The sequence below is a fragment of the Gorilla gorilla genome, chromosome 14 (genome assembly GCF_029281585.2).
Source record: "Gorilla gorilla gorilla isolate KB3781 chromosome 14, NHGRI_mGorGor1-v2.1_pri, whole genome shotgun sequence".
NCBI classification, from domain to species: Eukaryota; Metazoa; Chordata; class Mammalia; order Primates; family Hominidae; genus Gorilla; species Gorilla gorilla.
Genome location: NC_073238.2, coordinates 115,051,171 through 115,067,404, shown reverse-complemented (window position 1 = coordinate 115,067,404; position 16,234 = coordinate 115,051,171). Strand labels below are relative to the sequence as shown.

Here is a 16,234-nt window from a genome sequence, read left to right as displayed (position 1 = left end):
GAAAAGATTAATCTTCACTCATTGAATTTTCTTCCTATCCTTACTGAACTCAATTGACCGTAAGTATAACAATTTATTTCTGGAGTCTCGATTCTATTCCATTGATCAACATGTCTGTGCTTACGCCAGTACCACTTTGTCTTGATTATTGTAGCTTTGTAGTGTTTTGAAATCGGGAAGTAGGAGCCTCCGAACTTTATTCCTCTTTTACAATGCAAAGGCATTTTCATATGAATTTTGGAATCAGATGTCTATTTTTCCAAAAATAATGCAGCTGGGATTCTAGTAAGGATTGTGCTGAATCTGTAGATCAGTTTGGTGATCAATATTAGGTCTTCTGATTCAAAACATAGGGTGTTTTTCATTTAGGTCATCTTTATTTCAACAACATTTTATAGTTTTCAGTGTTCAAGTATTGCATTTCTTGTTTAAAATTTACATTTAAGTATTGTATATTTTTTGGTGCTATATAGAGTTGTTTTGTTAATTTCATTTTTGGCTTGTACAATGCCACTGTATAAAAACAAAAATTGATATTTGCGTATCATTCTTGTATCCTGTAACCTTCCAGGACTCATTAGTTCTAACAGATTTGTTTGTCAATTCCTCAAGATTTTCTACATCTAAAATCATGTCATCTGCAAAAAGAGGTAAGTTGACTTCTCTCCAATCTAGATGCCCTTATTTTCAGGTGTGGGTTTATTACACATGCTCCTCATCAGTCTGAGGAAATTGCCTTCTATTCCGAGTAGGCTGAGTGTTTTTCATAATGAAAAGCTGTTGGATTTTGTCAGATTTTTTTTTTTTTGCATTTGAGATAATCCTGTGGTTTTTGTCTCTTATTCTATTAATATGATGTATCACACTGATTGACTTTTGTATGTTAAACCAACTTTGTATCCCTAGGAGAAACCTCATTTGGTTATGATGTATATCACTGTATATATTCTTGGATTCAGTTTGCCACTATTTGGTTGGGAATTTTTGCATTAATACTTAAGAAGGATATCAGCCTTTAGTTTTTGTCTTGCAATGACTTTATCTGGTTTTGGAATCATGATGATATTGGTCTTGTAAATTGGGATTTTGGAAGAGTTTGTGAGGATTAGTATTAAGTAATTTTCCTTTAACTGTTTTAACCAATGAAGTCATCTGGTCCTGAGTTCTTTCTAAGAAGTTTTGCAACGATTAGTTCCATCTCTTTACTTATGATAAGTCTATTCAGATTTCCTACTTTCTCTTGAGAAAGTGTTGGCAGTCTGTATCTTTCTATGAATTTCTCCATTTTATCTAAGTTATCTTGTTTATTGGTAAACAATTGTTCACAATATTCCCTTATGATCATTTTAATTTCTGTAAGGTCAGTAGGCATACCCCCTATTATTCGTGATTTTACAATTTCAGTTTTTTTTCTTTTGGTCAGCCTATCTACAGGTTTGTCATTTCTGTGATCTTTCCAACAAACACATTTTGCTTTTATTGATTTCCTCTATTGCTTTCTAGTATCTATTTCATTTATTTGTACTCTAGTTTTCAGTATTTTATTCCCTCTGCTTTTGTTTGCTCTATTTTTCCATGTTTCCTGAAGTGGAAGATAAGGTAATTGATCCTTCCTTTCCTTCTCTCCCTCCCTCCCTCCCTTCCCTGCCTGCCTGACTGCCTTCCTTCCCTCCCTCCCTCCTCCCACCGCCCCCTCTCTTTCTTTCTCCCTTTCTTTCTCTCTCTCTCTCTCTCCTTCTTTCTTTCGACAGGGTCTCACTCTGTCAGCCAGGCTGGAGTGCAGTGGCACGATCTTGGCTCACTGCTACAGCCCTGACTTCCTGGGCACAACCGATCCTCCCACCTCAGCCTTCTGAGTAGCTGGGATTACAAGTGTGTGCCACCACACCCAGCGAATTATTTTATTATTATTATTATTATTATTTGTAGAGATGGGGTCTCAAACTTCTAGGCTGAAGTGATCCTCCAGTCTCAATCTCCCAAAGAATTGGGATTACAGGCGTTAGCCACCAAACCCACACCCAGCTTTATTTCTTCTTTTATTTTGAGATAGGGTCTCACTTTGCCACCCAGGCAGGAGTACAGTAGTACAATCTTGGCTCACTGCAACTTCCGCCTCCCGGGCTCAAACAATTCCCCAACCTCAGCCTCCCGAGTAAAAAGGACTATAGGCACGTGCCACCATGCGCAGCATATTCTTGTATTTTTTGTAGAGATAGGGTTTCACCATGTTGCCCAGGCTGGTCTCGAATTACTGGGCTCAAACAGTCTGCTCGCCTCAGCCTCCCAAAGTGCTAGGATTACAAATGTAAGCCACTTTGCCTGGCCTCTTCTTTTTTTAATACATGTGCTTACAGCTCTCATTTCCCTCTAAGCACTGCTTATGTGCGGCCCACACGTTTTTAGATGTTGTGTTGTTTATATTAACCACAAAATATTTTCTAGTTTCCTCTGTAATTTTTTAAATCTATTGGTTATTTGGTAGTACATTGCTTAATTCCACATATGTATGAACTTCCCAAATTTTCCTTGTTGCTTTCTAATTTCATTTAATTTGTCAGAAACATACTTTGGATGATTTCAATTCTAGTAAATTTACTGAGGCTTGTTTTATGGCCTAGTATATGGTATGGTAAATATGGTCTAGCCTGGAGAATGTTATACGTGCACTTGAGACAGGTATATTCTGCTGTTGTTGGAGAGATTATTCTAGAGATGTCTGTTAGGTCTATTTGGTCTATAGGGCTGTCCGACACTTTTACTTCCTTGCTGATATTTTGTCTAGTTGTTCTATCCATTTTTCAAAGTGATGTATTGTGGAATTGCCTATTTCTCTCTTTGTCTCAGTTTTGCTTCACATATTTGGGAACTGTGTTATTAGGTACATATATGTTTATCCTTGTTATAGCTTTCTGATGGATTGACCCTTTTATCATTATAAAATATCCCTCTGTCTCTAGCAATAATTTTGTCTTGAACAATATTTCGTCTTGGCAGCTCATGCCTGTAATCCCAGCTACTTGGAAGGCTGAGGCGGAAGGATTACTTGAGTCCAGGCATTTGAGGTCAGGAGGTCAAGACCAGCCTGGGCAATACAGGAAAAACCTACCTCTAAAGAGATTTTTAAAAATTAGCTGGGCATGGTGGAGTACATCTGTAGTCCTAGTTCCTTGGGAGGCTAAGGCAGAAGGATCACATGAGCTCAGGAATTAGAGGCAGCAATGAGCTATAATCACACCACTGCATTCTAGCCTGGGTGACAGAGCAAGACCCTGTCTCTGGAAGAAAAAAAAAAATACAAAAAAAGGCTGGGTGTGTTGACTCACACCTATAATCCCACCACTTCAGGAGGCTGAGGTGGGAGGATCACTTGAGCCCAGGAGTTCGAGACTAGCCTGGGTAACACAGCAAGACCTCATGTCTATTTAAAAAAAAAAAATAGCCAAATGTTAGGGCATGCACTCTAGTACCAGCTACTCAGGAGGCTGAGGCAGGAGAATCACCTGAGCCCAGGAGTTCAAATTTGCAGTGACCTGTGATGCCACTGCACTCCAGACTGGGTGACAGAGCAAGACCCTATCTCAAAAAAAAAAAAGAAGGCTATTTTGTTTGACATCAGCATTATTAGTAATAAAATACTGATAATAATATTATGAATACAATGTCTGTCTGATACTTTTTTCCATCCTTTTACAATTGACCTATTTATGCCTTTGACTCTAAAGTGTGTCTCTTGTAAAGCATACGGTTTGATCATATTTTTAAATCTATTCTGTCAGTATCTGCTCTTGATAGGCTTAAGCCATCTGCATTTAATATAATTAATTACCCATCAGGTAGGATTTACATCTACCATTTTGCTTTTTACTTTCTATATGTCATATCTTTTTTCTCCCTCTATTCCTTTATTATTCTCTTGTTTTAAATCACCATTTTCTATTGTCTTATTTTAATTCCCTTGACTTTTGTTTTACTAATATTACCATTTTTTAAAGTTATTTTCTTAGTGGTTACCCCGGGCATTACAATTTGAACAATGCTTCCAAGCAACATGGTTTGCTAGTCTCTGCTCTACCTTGTCTTACACATTTCTTAGTATTTTCCAAATATCACAGGATTTATTCACAGAACAAATTTCATTGAACATATTATTGGGGATAAGGCTGAAAAGATGACTAGGTAGCTCTGTAAAGGGAAACTGAGGTCTATCCAATTCAAGTCAAATGATCAATATCTAAACATATGCATTTTTATCTTCACTAATCTATTATTATTAAATTACTTATTTTAAGGAAAAGGTAGTTCTAAAGTAAACTGATGAAGAGATATTAAAGCACACAATGCCCACACTGGTCTCCTAGAAAAGATGTCTAATCTCATTCTAGTACATCTCGTTACTTCACCCATCTCCACATGCATAAATCATTATGGTCTTCATATATACAAATATAGAAAAAAGCATTATACTGAAAAATCAAGTAATCACATCTTCATATATACAAACAGAGAAAAAAGCATTATACCGAAAAATCAAGTAATCAAATCTTCATATATACAAACAGAGAAAAAAGCATTATACTGAAAAATCAAATAATGGGTTCAAAAGATATATTTTCCCATTTGCACAAAATCTATTCCTTTTTTAAGTTTTTTACTTATCTCACTGACAATCTCTAAACCACTTTTAAATCTTTTTTTGGAACAAGGCTGAACACAAATATAATATATACAAATATTCCTCCATTACCTACAGAAAATTGCCTTACACAGATCAGCTAACTTGGGTTTTTAATAATAATCTTTGTATTATGGAAATTAATCTTTTGACATTTTATTATAAATGCACTGATGGTGTTGATTTAGTTTCAATTCAAAAATCAAGGATTTCATTACCCTATAAAACATATCCAGAGTTCAAACTATTTAAGGGGGTTAAACAAAATGCAAACATTTAATGCAACATTAAGCATGTGAAATAAAAACTTGATTGCCTAAAGAAAGCATGCTATGCTGTTACCCTGGTGACAGGTTAAAAAAGGGATTGTAAGCTGAATGGCTGTATGATATGAAATTAAAATGTTTCACACTGAACAATCCAAAATGAATTGGGAAAGGTTAGAGTAGAGGAGAGAGAAATCAATTCTCCAATGGCAATGGTGAATGGGAAAGAAGTATGAATAGGATTTGCCAGTGGGGTGCAACAGCTGCCAAATATCCTGCAGCCAAAGAATTACAATAATACTGATGAAGTGTGCAAGAGCTTCTGGAATCATGGTAGAGAACAGAGAAATTCTCCAGCAATAATCAGGCTATTCTGCCTTCCCCTCAGCTCTTATAGTAGGATCAAAATAAAAATATTTTACAATGTAATAGTAAGCAAAAATATGTAAATATGCTTTCTTATCCACTTAGTATCTTGTACTTAATCTCGCATAGATTTCTAAACCATCTTCAACACAGTCATATTAAGTAACTGAAAATATCATAACAGAGACAGTAAAAAGTAAGGCAAGCTTAAGTGATAATGATTGAGTTAATGTTTTCTCCCATCTTGTTGCTTTTAGGGGATTTATTTGCTCAAATGAACATAGCTATTTCCAAAGACAAAGAGCGTATACATACATTTGTAAATATATACTTAATGTGCTATTTTTTTATTGTATAGTTAGGTATCACGTCACCTTCATTGTCACAGTGAAGTGGCTTATCTGAGAGTATGAAACGAGTTATGATAAGTTGTTTTATTTTCATTGATGTATAAATGTGTTAGAATTTCACATGCTCTTTTAATTCAGAAGACATCTTAGTAAAAGAGCCAGTATGTACCCGTTCAACAATACTGGCTTTTCCTCAGGAATTATTTTCACATGGTTACTTTTTTCTATGTTTCTCACCCCACTCATCTTTCAGTGGTTAAGATCATATTTCAAAAACCTTAAACCTTTATCATCTAATTGAAAATTTAATAACAGGTGAATAAATTCTATATCTGAAACCAGGAAAGGCAAAGAAAAATAAACAGATAATTGTCTCTGCTAGGCAGAAATCACTAAAAAATCGATTCTCCATTTTATCAGGAAGCCAGATGAGGAAAGATAATACAATACAAATACAGACACAATGACTGCACATACAAAGAACCCAAGAGGAAGTAATTTCCCGTTATGCTACTGTGGCTGAAAGAGTTAAACTGACACCAGGCTGTGTAGCCAGCCGTGATACTTGATATGTTCTCCTAAGCCTGAGCACAAAGTACACTGATTCCATGCAGCCAAAGTCATCCTCCACCAAAGGGAGTGCTTTATTTTAACCTTTCAGGCTGAAGTATTTCCATTAATATTATAGGCCATAGTGAAGTTGTTTCTTTTTCTGACTCTTTAACCCCTGCTGAAATACCAAGAGGGAAATTATGAGGATAAAGGAGAAACCAGAAAGTGGCCGGGCGTGGTGGCTCATGCCTGTAATCCCAGCACTTTGGGAGGCCAAAGCAGGTGGATGACCTGAGGTTGGGATTTTGAGACCAGCCTAGCCAGCAGGGCAAAACCCAGTCTCTACTAAAAATACAAAAATTAGGCCGGGCGCGGTGGCTCACGCCTGTAATCCCAGCACTTTGGGAGGCCGAGGTGGGTGGATTATCTGAGGTCAGGAGTTCGAGACCAGCCTGACCAACATGGAGAAACCCAGTCTCTGCTAAAACTACAAAAAAAATTAGCCAGGCATGGTGGTGCATGCCTGTAATCCCAGCTACTTGGGAGGCTGAGGCAGGAGAATTGCTTGAACCTGGGAGGTGGAGGTTGTGGTGAGCTGAGATTGCGCCATCGCACTCCAGCCTGGGCAACAAGAACAAAACTCTGTCTCAAAAAAAAAAAAACAAAAAAACAAAAATTAGCCAGGCCTGGCAGTGCATGCCTGTAATCCCAGCTACTTGGGAGGCCGAGGCAGGAGAACTGCTTGAGCCCAGCGGGCAGAGGCTGTAGTGAGCCAAGATCACACCACTGTACTCCAGCCCGGATGAGAGAGCAAGACTGAGGAAAGAAAGAAAGAAAAGAAAAGAAAGAAAGAAAGAAACGAAACTAAACTAAACGAAATGAAACGAAAAGAAAGAAAGAAAGAAAGAAAGAGAAAGAAAAGAAAGAAAGGAAAGGGAGGAAGGGAGGAAGAGAGAAAAAGAGAAAGAAAGAAAGAAAGAAAGAAAGAAAGAAAGAAAGAAAGAAAGAAAGAAAGAAAGAAAGGAAGGAAGCAAAAAAAAAAAAGCCAGAAAGTAAAAGCTGATTCTCAAGAAAGCTGAATCCACATCCAAGAAAAAACAGACATTTTGAGCAAAAATAAAGATTACTAAAAATGATTAAAATGTTACCTTTACTATTTTTTCTTCCAATCATTACCGGTTAGTGAAACAAATTATTATATCAAACTACAATGTCAACAAAATCATTTTAGCTTTTAAAAAAAGTGGTTGTTTAATATAACTAGCTTTTAATGATTCATTTCTGTCAATATAAGTGTTTAAGAATAATTATTAAAAAGAAACCTTCATGGTAAGTCAGTAAAAGATTGAGTTCATCAAATTTATTTTATAGTCATCCCCCAAAACATGGCTATTGTTTCTGACATTAACTTTTCTTTTTTTCTAAAATGTACCACTATCGTTTTACTATCCAAATACTAGGGGTATGTATTATTAATGTGTTTTTCCAAGTCATAAATGATGAAAGAGTGAAGCCCATAGAGAAATTGGGAAAATAAGATCAGCAGCCAAAACAAGCAACACAAAGGAAGGGCTGTGGGCTACTGGTTTGGAAGGAAAAACATTTCACGAACACACCCATGACAAAGCAATACACAGCCACACCTGGAGGGTGACTCTTAGAATCCATTCCCAAGCCGATTGTGAAAACATGACTCTAAAGCCAAAATGTGAAGGTTCAAACACCCTACATCAGCTTTCATGATGTAGGTGTCAAGGACCTCCTCAGTAAGCAAGCCAGAAACATAGCTTCACTTAGCTAAACAAGATTATGCTTCGTGAAGAAGAACACTATATTTACTAAATGTTACAGCTCTACACTGTTACAGGGTGTAGCAATTTTACAATAAACTGATAATACTAAATAAGTGATAGTACCTTTTTTTCAACAGAAAATAAACTCACCAAAAATGAACAATTGCTTGTTGTATAGAAAATAAATGTGCAATTATCTGGATAAGTGAACTTGCAGTCTACATATTTCGTAAATACATATTTTGTTTCTAACTTCTAAAAGATAATGAGTTAAAAAATAAGATACTTAAATTTTTTAATGTAGCAATTATCACATTTACAATTTTAGCTAGAAATTAGCAAAGACTATAAAGATTGCTTCTTAACCTCCACTTTATAAAGCAATTGCCCTAAATATTTCAACAATCTCTAAGGAATGTTGTGTTTGAACTATCTAAAACACTACAAATCACAATATAACGTACTCTGTGTTTCCCAAAAGCATTCATTGGAATATTAATTTTTCAAAGAGCTTTTAGGAAAAAGGTTTTCACAAGAAAAAAAGAGTGTAGGTAAGAGTCCAACTATATCCTGCTCTTAAGAGTTTCAGAATGCATTTTAGTATATAGGAATACCTTGGAGATACTGTGAGATCAGTTCCAGACCACTGCAATGAAGCAAGTATTTCAATAAAGCAAGTCACATGAATTTCTTATTTTTCCAATGTGTATAAAAGTTACGTTTACACTGTGTTGTAGTCTATTAAGTGTGCGATAGCTCTTAAAAACAACGTACAAACCTTAATTAAAAAGTAGTTTAGGCTGGCGTGGTGGCTCACACCTGTAAACCCAGCACTTTGGATGGCCGAGGCAGGCGGATCACAAGGTCAGGAGATCGTGACCATCCTGGCTAACACGGTGAAACCCCGTCTCTACTAAAAAATACAAAAAAATTAGTGGGGTATGGTGGCATGTGCCTGTAGTCCCAGCTACTTGGGAGGCTGAGGCAGGAGAATTGCTTGAACACGGGAGGCGGAGGTTGCAGTGAACCAAGATCACACCACTGCCCTCCAGCCTGGGCGACAGAGCGAGACTCCATCTCCAAAAAAAAAAAACTTTATTACTAAAAAATGCTAACCATCATCTGAGCCTTTAGTAAGTCATAATCTTTTTGCTGATAGAGGGTGGCTGCTGACTGATAAGGCTGATGGATGCTGAAGGCTGGGGAGGCTGCGGCAGTTTCTTAAAACAAGAGAACAATAAAGTTTGCTAAACCAATTGATTCTTCCTCTCATGAAAGGTTTCCCTGTAGCATGTGATGCTGTTTGATACCATTTTTCCCACAGTAGAACTTCTTTCAAAATTAGAGTCAATCCTCTCAAAACTTGCCGCTGCTTTATCAACTAAGTTAATGTAATATTCTAAAATCCTTTTCAACAATGTTCACAGCATCTTCACCAGAAGTAGAGTCCATCTTAAAAACTTTGCTTTTTAAGCAAAATTTCTTTGCTCATCCATAAGAAGCAACTCTCATCCATTCAAGTTCTATCACGAGATTGCAGCAACTGAGTCACATCTTCAGGTTCCACTTCTAGATTTCTTGCTATTTCCACCCCAACTGTAGCTATTTCCTTCAATGACATCTTGAACACCTCAAAGCCAGTTCTTCCAAACTCCTGTTAATGTTGATCTTTTATTTTGCCCATTGAAGCAGAAATGTTCTTAAGGGGATCTAGAATGGTGAATCCTTCCCAGAAAGTTTTCAATTTGCTTTGTCCAGATCCATCATAGGAATCACTATTTATGGCAGCTATCGCCTTGTGAAATGTATTTCTTAAATAATAAGACTTGAAAATCAAAATGACTCCCTGATCCATGAGCTACAGAATGAACGTTGTGTTAGCAGGCGTGAAAACAACATTAATCTCCTTGTGCTTCTCCATCAGAGCTCTTGGGTGATCAGGTGCACTGTCAATGAGCAGCAATCATTTGAAAAAAAATATTTTTTTTTTGAGAAGCAGGTCTCAACAGTGGAGTCAAAATAATCAGTAAATGATGCTATAAATGTACATTTTGTCATCCAGGCTTTGTTGTTCCACTTCTAGAGCACAGGGAGAACAGATTTAGTATAATTCTTAAAGACCCTAGGGTTTATGAAATGGTAAATGAGCACTAGCTTCTACTTCAAGTCATCAGTTGCATTAGCCCCTACCAAGAGAGTCAGCTGGTTCTTTGAAGCTCTGAAGCCAGGTATTGACTTTTCCCCTCTAGCTATGAAAGTCTGAGATGGCATCTTCTTTCAATAGAAGGCTGTCTTATCTACATTGAAAATCTGCTGTTCAGTGTAGCCACCTTCATCGATGATGCTAGTGAGATCTTCTGGATAACTTGCTGCAGCTTCTACATCAGCACTTGCAGCTTCCCCTCCACTTTTATGTTATGGAGACAGCTTCTTTCCTTAAATCTCATGAACTAAGCTCTGATAGCTTTAAGCTTTTCTTCCGCAGCTTCCTCACCTCTCTCACCCTTCACAGAATTGAAGAGAGTTAGGGCCTTGCTCTAGATTAGGCTTTCACTTAAGTGAATGTTGTGGCTGGTTTGATCTTCTATCCAGACCTATAAAACTTTCTCCATATCAGCAATAAGGCTGTTTCACTTTCTTATCATTTGTGTGTTCACTGGAATAGCACTTTTAATTTCCTTCAAGAACTTTTCCTTTGCATTCACAACTTGGCTAACCATTTGGCACAAGAGGCCTAGCCTGCCTCGGCTTTCAACATACCTTCTTCACTAAGCTTAATCATTTCTACCTTTTGATTTACAGTGAAAGATGTGCTACTTATTCCTTTCACTTGAACACTTAGAGGCCACTGCTTTGTTATTAATTAGTCTAACTTCAATATTACTTTATCTCAGGGAATAGGGAGACCCAAGGAGAGTGAGAGACACTGGGAATGGCCGGGTCAGTGAATCAGAACACACACATTTGTCAATTAAGTTCACCACCTTACACGTGCATGGTTTGTGGCACCCCAAAACAATTACAATGGGAACATCAAAGGTCACTAATCCCAGATCACCAAAACAGATATGATAATAATGATGAAGTCTGAAATGTAATGAGAATTACCACAATGTGACACAGAGACAGTGAACACATGCTGTTGGAAAAACAGCACAAAAAGACTTGCTCAATGCAGGGTTGCCATAAACCTTCAATCTGTAAAAAATGCAATATCTGAGAAGTGCAATAAAGCAAAGGACAATGAAATGAGGTGTGCCTGTATGACAGTCTCTAAGAGGTTTCTAACTTAACAAGGGATTTTCCACATTTATTTAAACACAGAAACATTTTCTTAAGTAATGCATTTTAATACTCCCCCAAACTAGCGCTCTATGGAGCACACATTAAGGAACACCACTGAAGTCTAAAACTGTGTGCATTTGATTATTACAAAAAAATCATGGAACTAATGAGTACAAAAGCATGCCCCAAGTATTTCCTAATGGGCTCAAAGGGGCATATATATTATTATTAAAGAAGAAACAGTCAAAGGGATAGGAATATATCATATTGCTAAGTCTTTAGGAGCTAGAATTATGGCTGTCAAGGATCTCAAACTCAACTGCCTAAATGGAACTTCTCATATTTTCCTTTCAAAGCTGCTCTTGCACTTTTGTTATTACCACCATCCACCAGGTCTTCCAAGTCAGTAACCTGACTCCTTAATATCTGCTTCTACTCAAGTTTCGAATACAATTTATTTTTACATGTATCTTCCATCATCCTAACACTTCTCATAATACTTCCCACCTCTTTCAAGCCCTTTGTTGGTACCACATTTACAGTTTTTTAAGTTGCATTAAGATATAATTTACTTGTATAACATCTATACATTTTACTTTTTATTTTATTACTTTGAGACAGGGTCTCGCTCTGTTACCCGGGCTGGAGTGCAGTGGCGTGATCTCGGCTCACTGCAACCTATGCCTCCCAGGCTCAAGCAATTCTCATGCCTCAGCCTCCCGAGTAGCTGGGACTACAGGCATGCGCCACCAAGCCTGGCTAATTTTTGTATTTTTAGTACAGACAGGGTTTCGCCATGTTGGCCAGGTTGGTCGCGAACTCCTGGCCTCATGTGATCAGTCCGCCTTGGCCTCCCAAAGTGTGGGACTACAGGTGTGAGCCACTGCACCTGGCCAATAACATCTATACATTTTAATTGTATAGTCTGATGAGATTGTAATACATTTATATCACTTCTTGGCCTTTTGGCTAAGATCAAGTGAGATTGTAATACATTTATACAGTTGTACACCCATCACCACAATCCAGTTTTAGAACAATAAAACTCATGTGCAGTCAATCTTGCTCCCATACCCAGACCCAGACAACCACTGATCTTTCTTTTGTTCTTTATACTTTTTGCCTTCCCTAGAAATTTCAAATAAATGAAGTCATACATTACATAGTCTTCTTTATCTGGTTTCTGTCTCTTCACATGTTATTTCTGAGATTTACACACATTAGTGAATGTAGCTGTTTATTCTTTGTTACTGCTGAATAAGCTCATAGTACGGATATGCCACTTTTTATTTACCCACTCATTACTTGATGCATATTATTCTAGTGGGTGTGTAGTGGTATAGATTTGTGATTTTGTTTCTCCACTGACCGATGATGCTGAGCATCTTATCATGAACTTATGTGCCATTCATTTATCTTCTCTGATAAAAAGTCTAAGTCAAACCTACTGCCCGTTTTTTATTAGATTGTTTAGCTTATTTGTTTGTTTGTTTGAGACGGAGTCACACTCTTTCGCCCAGGCTGGAGTGCAGTGGCGCATTCTTGGCTCACTGCAACCTCCGCCTCCTGAGTTGAAGCAATTCTCCTGCCTCAGCCTCCCTAGTAGCTGGGATTACAGGCACCCGCCACCACGCCCCTGCTAATTTTTGCACTTAGCAGACACAAGGTTTCGCCCAGCTCAGGTCTATAATTCCAGCACTTTGGGAGGCCAAGGCTGGTGGACTGGATCACCTGGGCCCAGGAGTTCGAGACTAGCCTGGACAACATGGTGAAACCCCATCTTTACAAAAAATACAGAAATTAGCCAGGCGTGGTGGTATGTTCCTGTAATCCTGGCTACCAGGGACACTGAGGCAGGAGGATCACTGTAGCCCAGGAATTCAAGGCTGCAGTGAGTTATGACTGTGCCACTGCACTTCAGCCTGGGTGACAAAAGCAAGACTTCATCTCTCTAAAAAGAAAAGAAAAAAAAATGTTTACCAAAAAAGCAATCTGAAGAAATCACACCGCAGGTAGCACCACAAGCAAAAGGAGGCAGGGAGTGCACTGGAAGAGACGATGTAAAGATAGAGTCGTCTGAGTTACACACAAGCATCCCTTTGTTAAAACTGTACAGGTAAGGCTGGGTGCAGTGGCTCATGCCTATAATCTCAGCACTTTGGGAGGCCCAGGTGGGTGGATGACCTGAGGTCAGGAGTTCAAGACCAGCCTGGCCAACATGGTGAAACCCCATCTCTACTGAAAACACACAAAAAAAATTAGCCAGATGTGGTAGTGTATGCCTGTAGTCCCAACTACTCAGGAGGCTGAGGCAGGAGAATCGCTTGAACCCGGGAGATGAAGGCTGCAGTGAGCCGAGATCGCACCACTGCACTCCAGCCTGGGCAACAGAGCAAGACTCTGTCTCGAAAAACAAAAACAAAAACTGTACAGGTAAGAAGTGTATATGTGTGTTTGTACATTTTACCTTAAAAAATTAACAAATGGGGAAAGTGTGGAGTGGGTAGAGGTAAAAATGAAACAAGGAAGATAGATTTTTTACAGTTGTTGAAGCTAGATAATGTGTGCATGGGTGTTCAATATACTGCTGTTTATCTTGCACAAGTAATTCAAACCATATTCCCAGGTTTATGACTCTAATTATGCAAAGCATAAATGCTACATGTATGTATATAAAAATACATATATATACAGACACATATATACATATATATATATATATATATATATATACTTCGAAGGGATTCTACCAAAACATTAAAACTAATTATTGAATAATTATGGGATTACAGGTAATTTTTATTCTCCATCTTTTTAAGTCCTTTTCAGATTCTTCCACACAGTAAGGCAGCACTCTCTGAAAATAACTTGCATACGTTTCTTAAAAATCAAACCAGTCATATTTAGCTACACTCAGAACTTCTGAAATAATCAAGGTCCAAATAACATTTGAAGGTAAAGGAATTAGGATATGAATACTGCATTTATCAAAAGAATAATAAAAAATATGAAATTCAGGTTTTAAAACAAAAGCAACATTCTCTCCTACACACATATCCCTCCAGACAAATGCTGTCCAACAGAACTTGATGGAAACACACCTGCCATGGTGGAAAGGCTCTTAGAGTTGCCCAGTGCAGGAGCTGCTAACCACGCGTGGCTATGGAACAGGTGAAATGTAGCCACGTTTCCGGTAGCTTTGAAAAGGATTCTTCCATTCACTTTAATCTTAATCGCCATACATGGCTAGTTCCTCCCATACTAGACCGCACAACTATGCGGGGGGGAAACAACCAAACAACAAGCACTGAGGTGTACGGACATCGGGGGAGCAAAGACCATTCAAATAAGACAACAAAATCCTGCTCACAGGAAGTTTATATTGGGAAAGAAGTTTAATTTGGGAAAGAAGATATTAAACAGATGCACAAGCAGATTCATGGTTCTATTGACCATTTTCCTCCTCCGTCCAGTCATTCAGTCATTTACTGATATTCTATATCCTCTCATCTCTCCCTGGTAGCTACCAAATCATAACTTTTAAAAAGATACACTGTAAGCTTCCTATTCTTTCTAGGTAAAGAGAACAAGTGAAGAGTACCAACTACACTGAGATTTCCTGAATAAAACCGCATTAGCCACTAAGATACAGCCTAAATCCAATTTAGTTTCTCCTCTACCTAATTCTTCAGAAGTAATTTCAGTTTCTGATTTGTGCTTTTCAAAGCTAGTTCATCACCTTCCATCTTTTTTTTTCTTTTTTTTAATCTTTGTTCTTCCTCTTGTGAAAAAGTAAAAAGGAAAAGAAACTGAAGTAACAATTTATCAACAGCATGATTCCTTTAAAGGGATTGCTCCAGCAAGTAAACACACATTCATAATAAACAATCCTCTCTCTAGAAGCACCAATGGCATTGAGGTTTTGTTTCTACTTATCCTGATATAAAGCATGTTCCCCTTTTACCTGGGTCACCAGGAAGCTAAAAGGCACACTTGTGCCTCACAAATGACTAATCGACCTGGTGTTAATTCCTTCTTCCATGTTCACTAGTTTCTGATATATATTTTTTAACTGCCCAGATTCATTCCTACATTTAAATATACTTCTCCAAACGTTTTTCAAGATAAATAAATAAAACAGAAATCATAAACACAAACTACTCGAACAGATTTCCCATCGGATTTCAGAATATCTTCTTATGTCCAAATTAAAAGGGCCAAGATCCTTTTATCCTTTCTGAACTTAAAAAAACTTGTTTAAACAAAATGTAAGCAATATCATATTTATACAGTGTGACTTTATTATACTTCTCCAAAGACCCATAAGATCTCTAGAACTGAGATCAGCCACATATTTTATTAGTATTTCCTGTGTAGACTGGATTATCAATATTGTTCTGCTCATTTATTCTGTTTTAAATGATCTACCATACCTTGAATTTTCTTGAAAATGTTGTGCTCTTAACTGGAATGCCACAAACAATGATGATGTTATTGCCAATAACTGGTTCTTCTCACTCTTGGTTAGCATGTGTCCTGAGGGAAATCAATCAACCAATCAATCAATCAATCATTTATTTTAACATCTGTGCTTCTCTCCTATAGAATTACTAGTCATTCAAACAAGTATTTTATAGGGCATCTATTATGCAGCTAGGATTGTACTAGGCACTGGGGTGTGCGGACATTGAGGAAGCAAGACCATTCAAATAAGACAACAAAATCCTGCTCACGGGAAGTTTATATTGGGAAAGAAGATATTCAACAGATGCACAGAACAAAAACAATTAAAAAGAAAAAACCATCCACACAGAGATCTCCAGGAAAAGCATAAGCTCCTCACATCTGCTTCTCTCTGTCCTTTCCCAGCCCAGCTTCCCTGCTGAGGGAAGTGAGGATAGCGTGCAAGAAGCCCCCGTCCCTGGAGAAAAGGAGAGCGGCTGGTCA

General features: G+C 37.7%; 1 protein-coding gene across 7 annotated transcripts in view; it reads right to left on the bottom strand.

Moving 5' to 3' along the window:
• Positions 1-16,234, bottom strand: part of PCCA (propionyl-CoA carboxylase subunit alpha) — a 456,523-nt gene that overhangs the window by 177,785 nt on the left and 262,504 nt on the right. For all 7 annotated transcript variants that reach the window (XR_010130619.1, XM_019039752.4, XM_055360016.2 and 4 more), the window contains one exon: positions 15,721-15,823. Coding sequence is in view for 6 of the 7 variants with exons in the window: in XM_019039752.4 (XP_018895297.3) it covers positions 15,721-15,823 (103 nt within the window). In the remaining variant the exon portion in view is untranslated. The remainder of the gene's footprint in view (positions 1-15,720; positions 15,824-16,234) is intronic.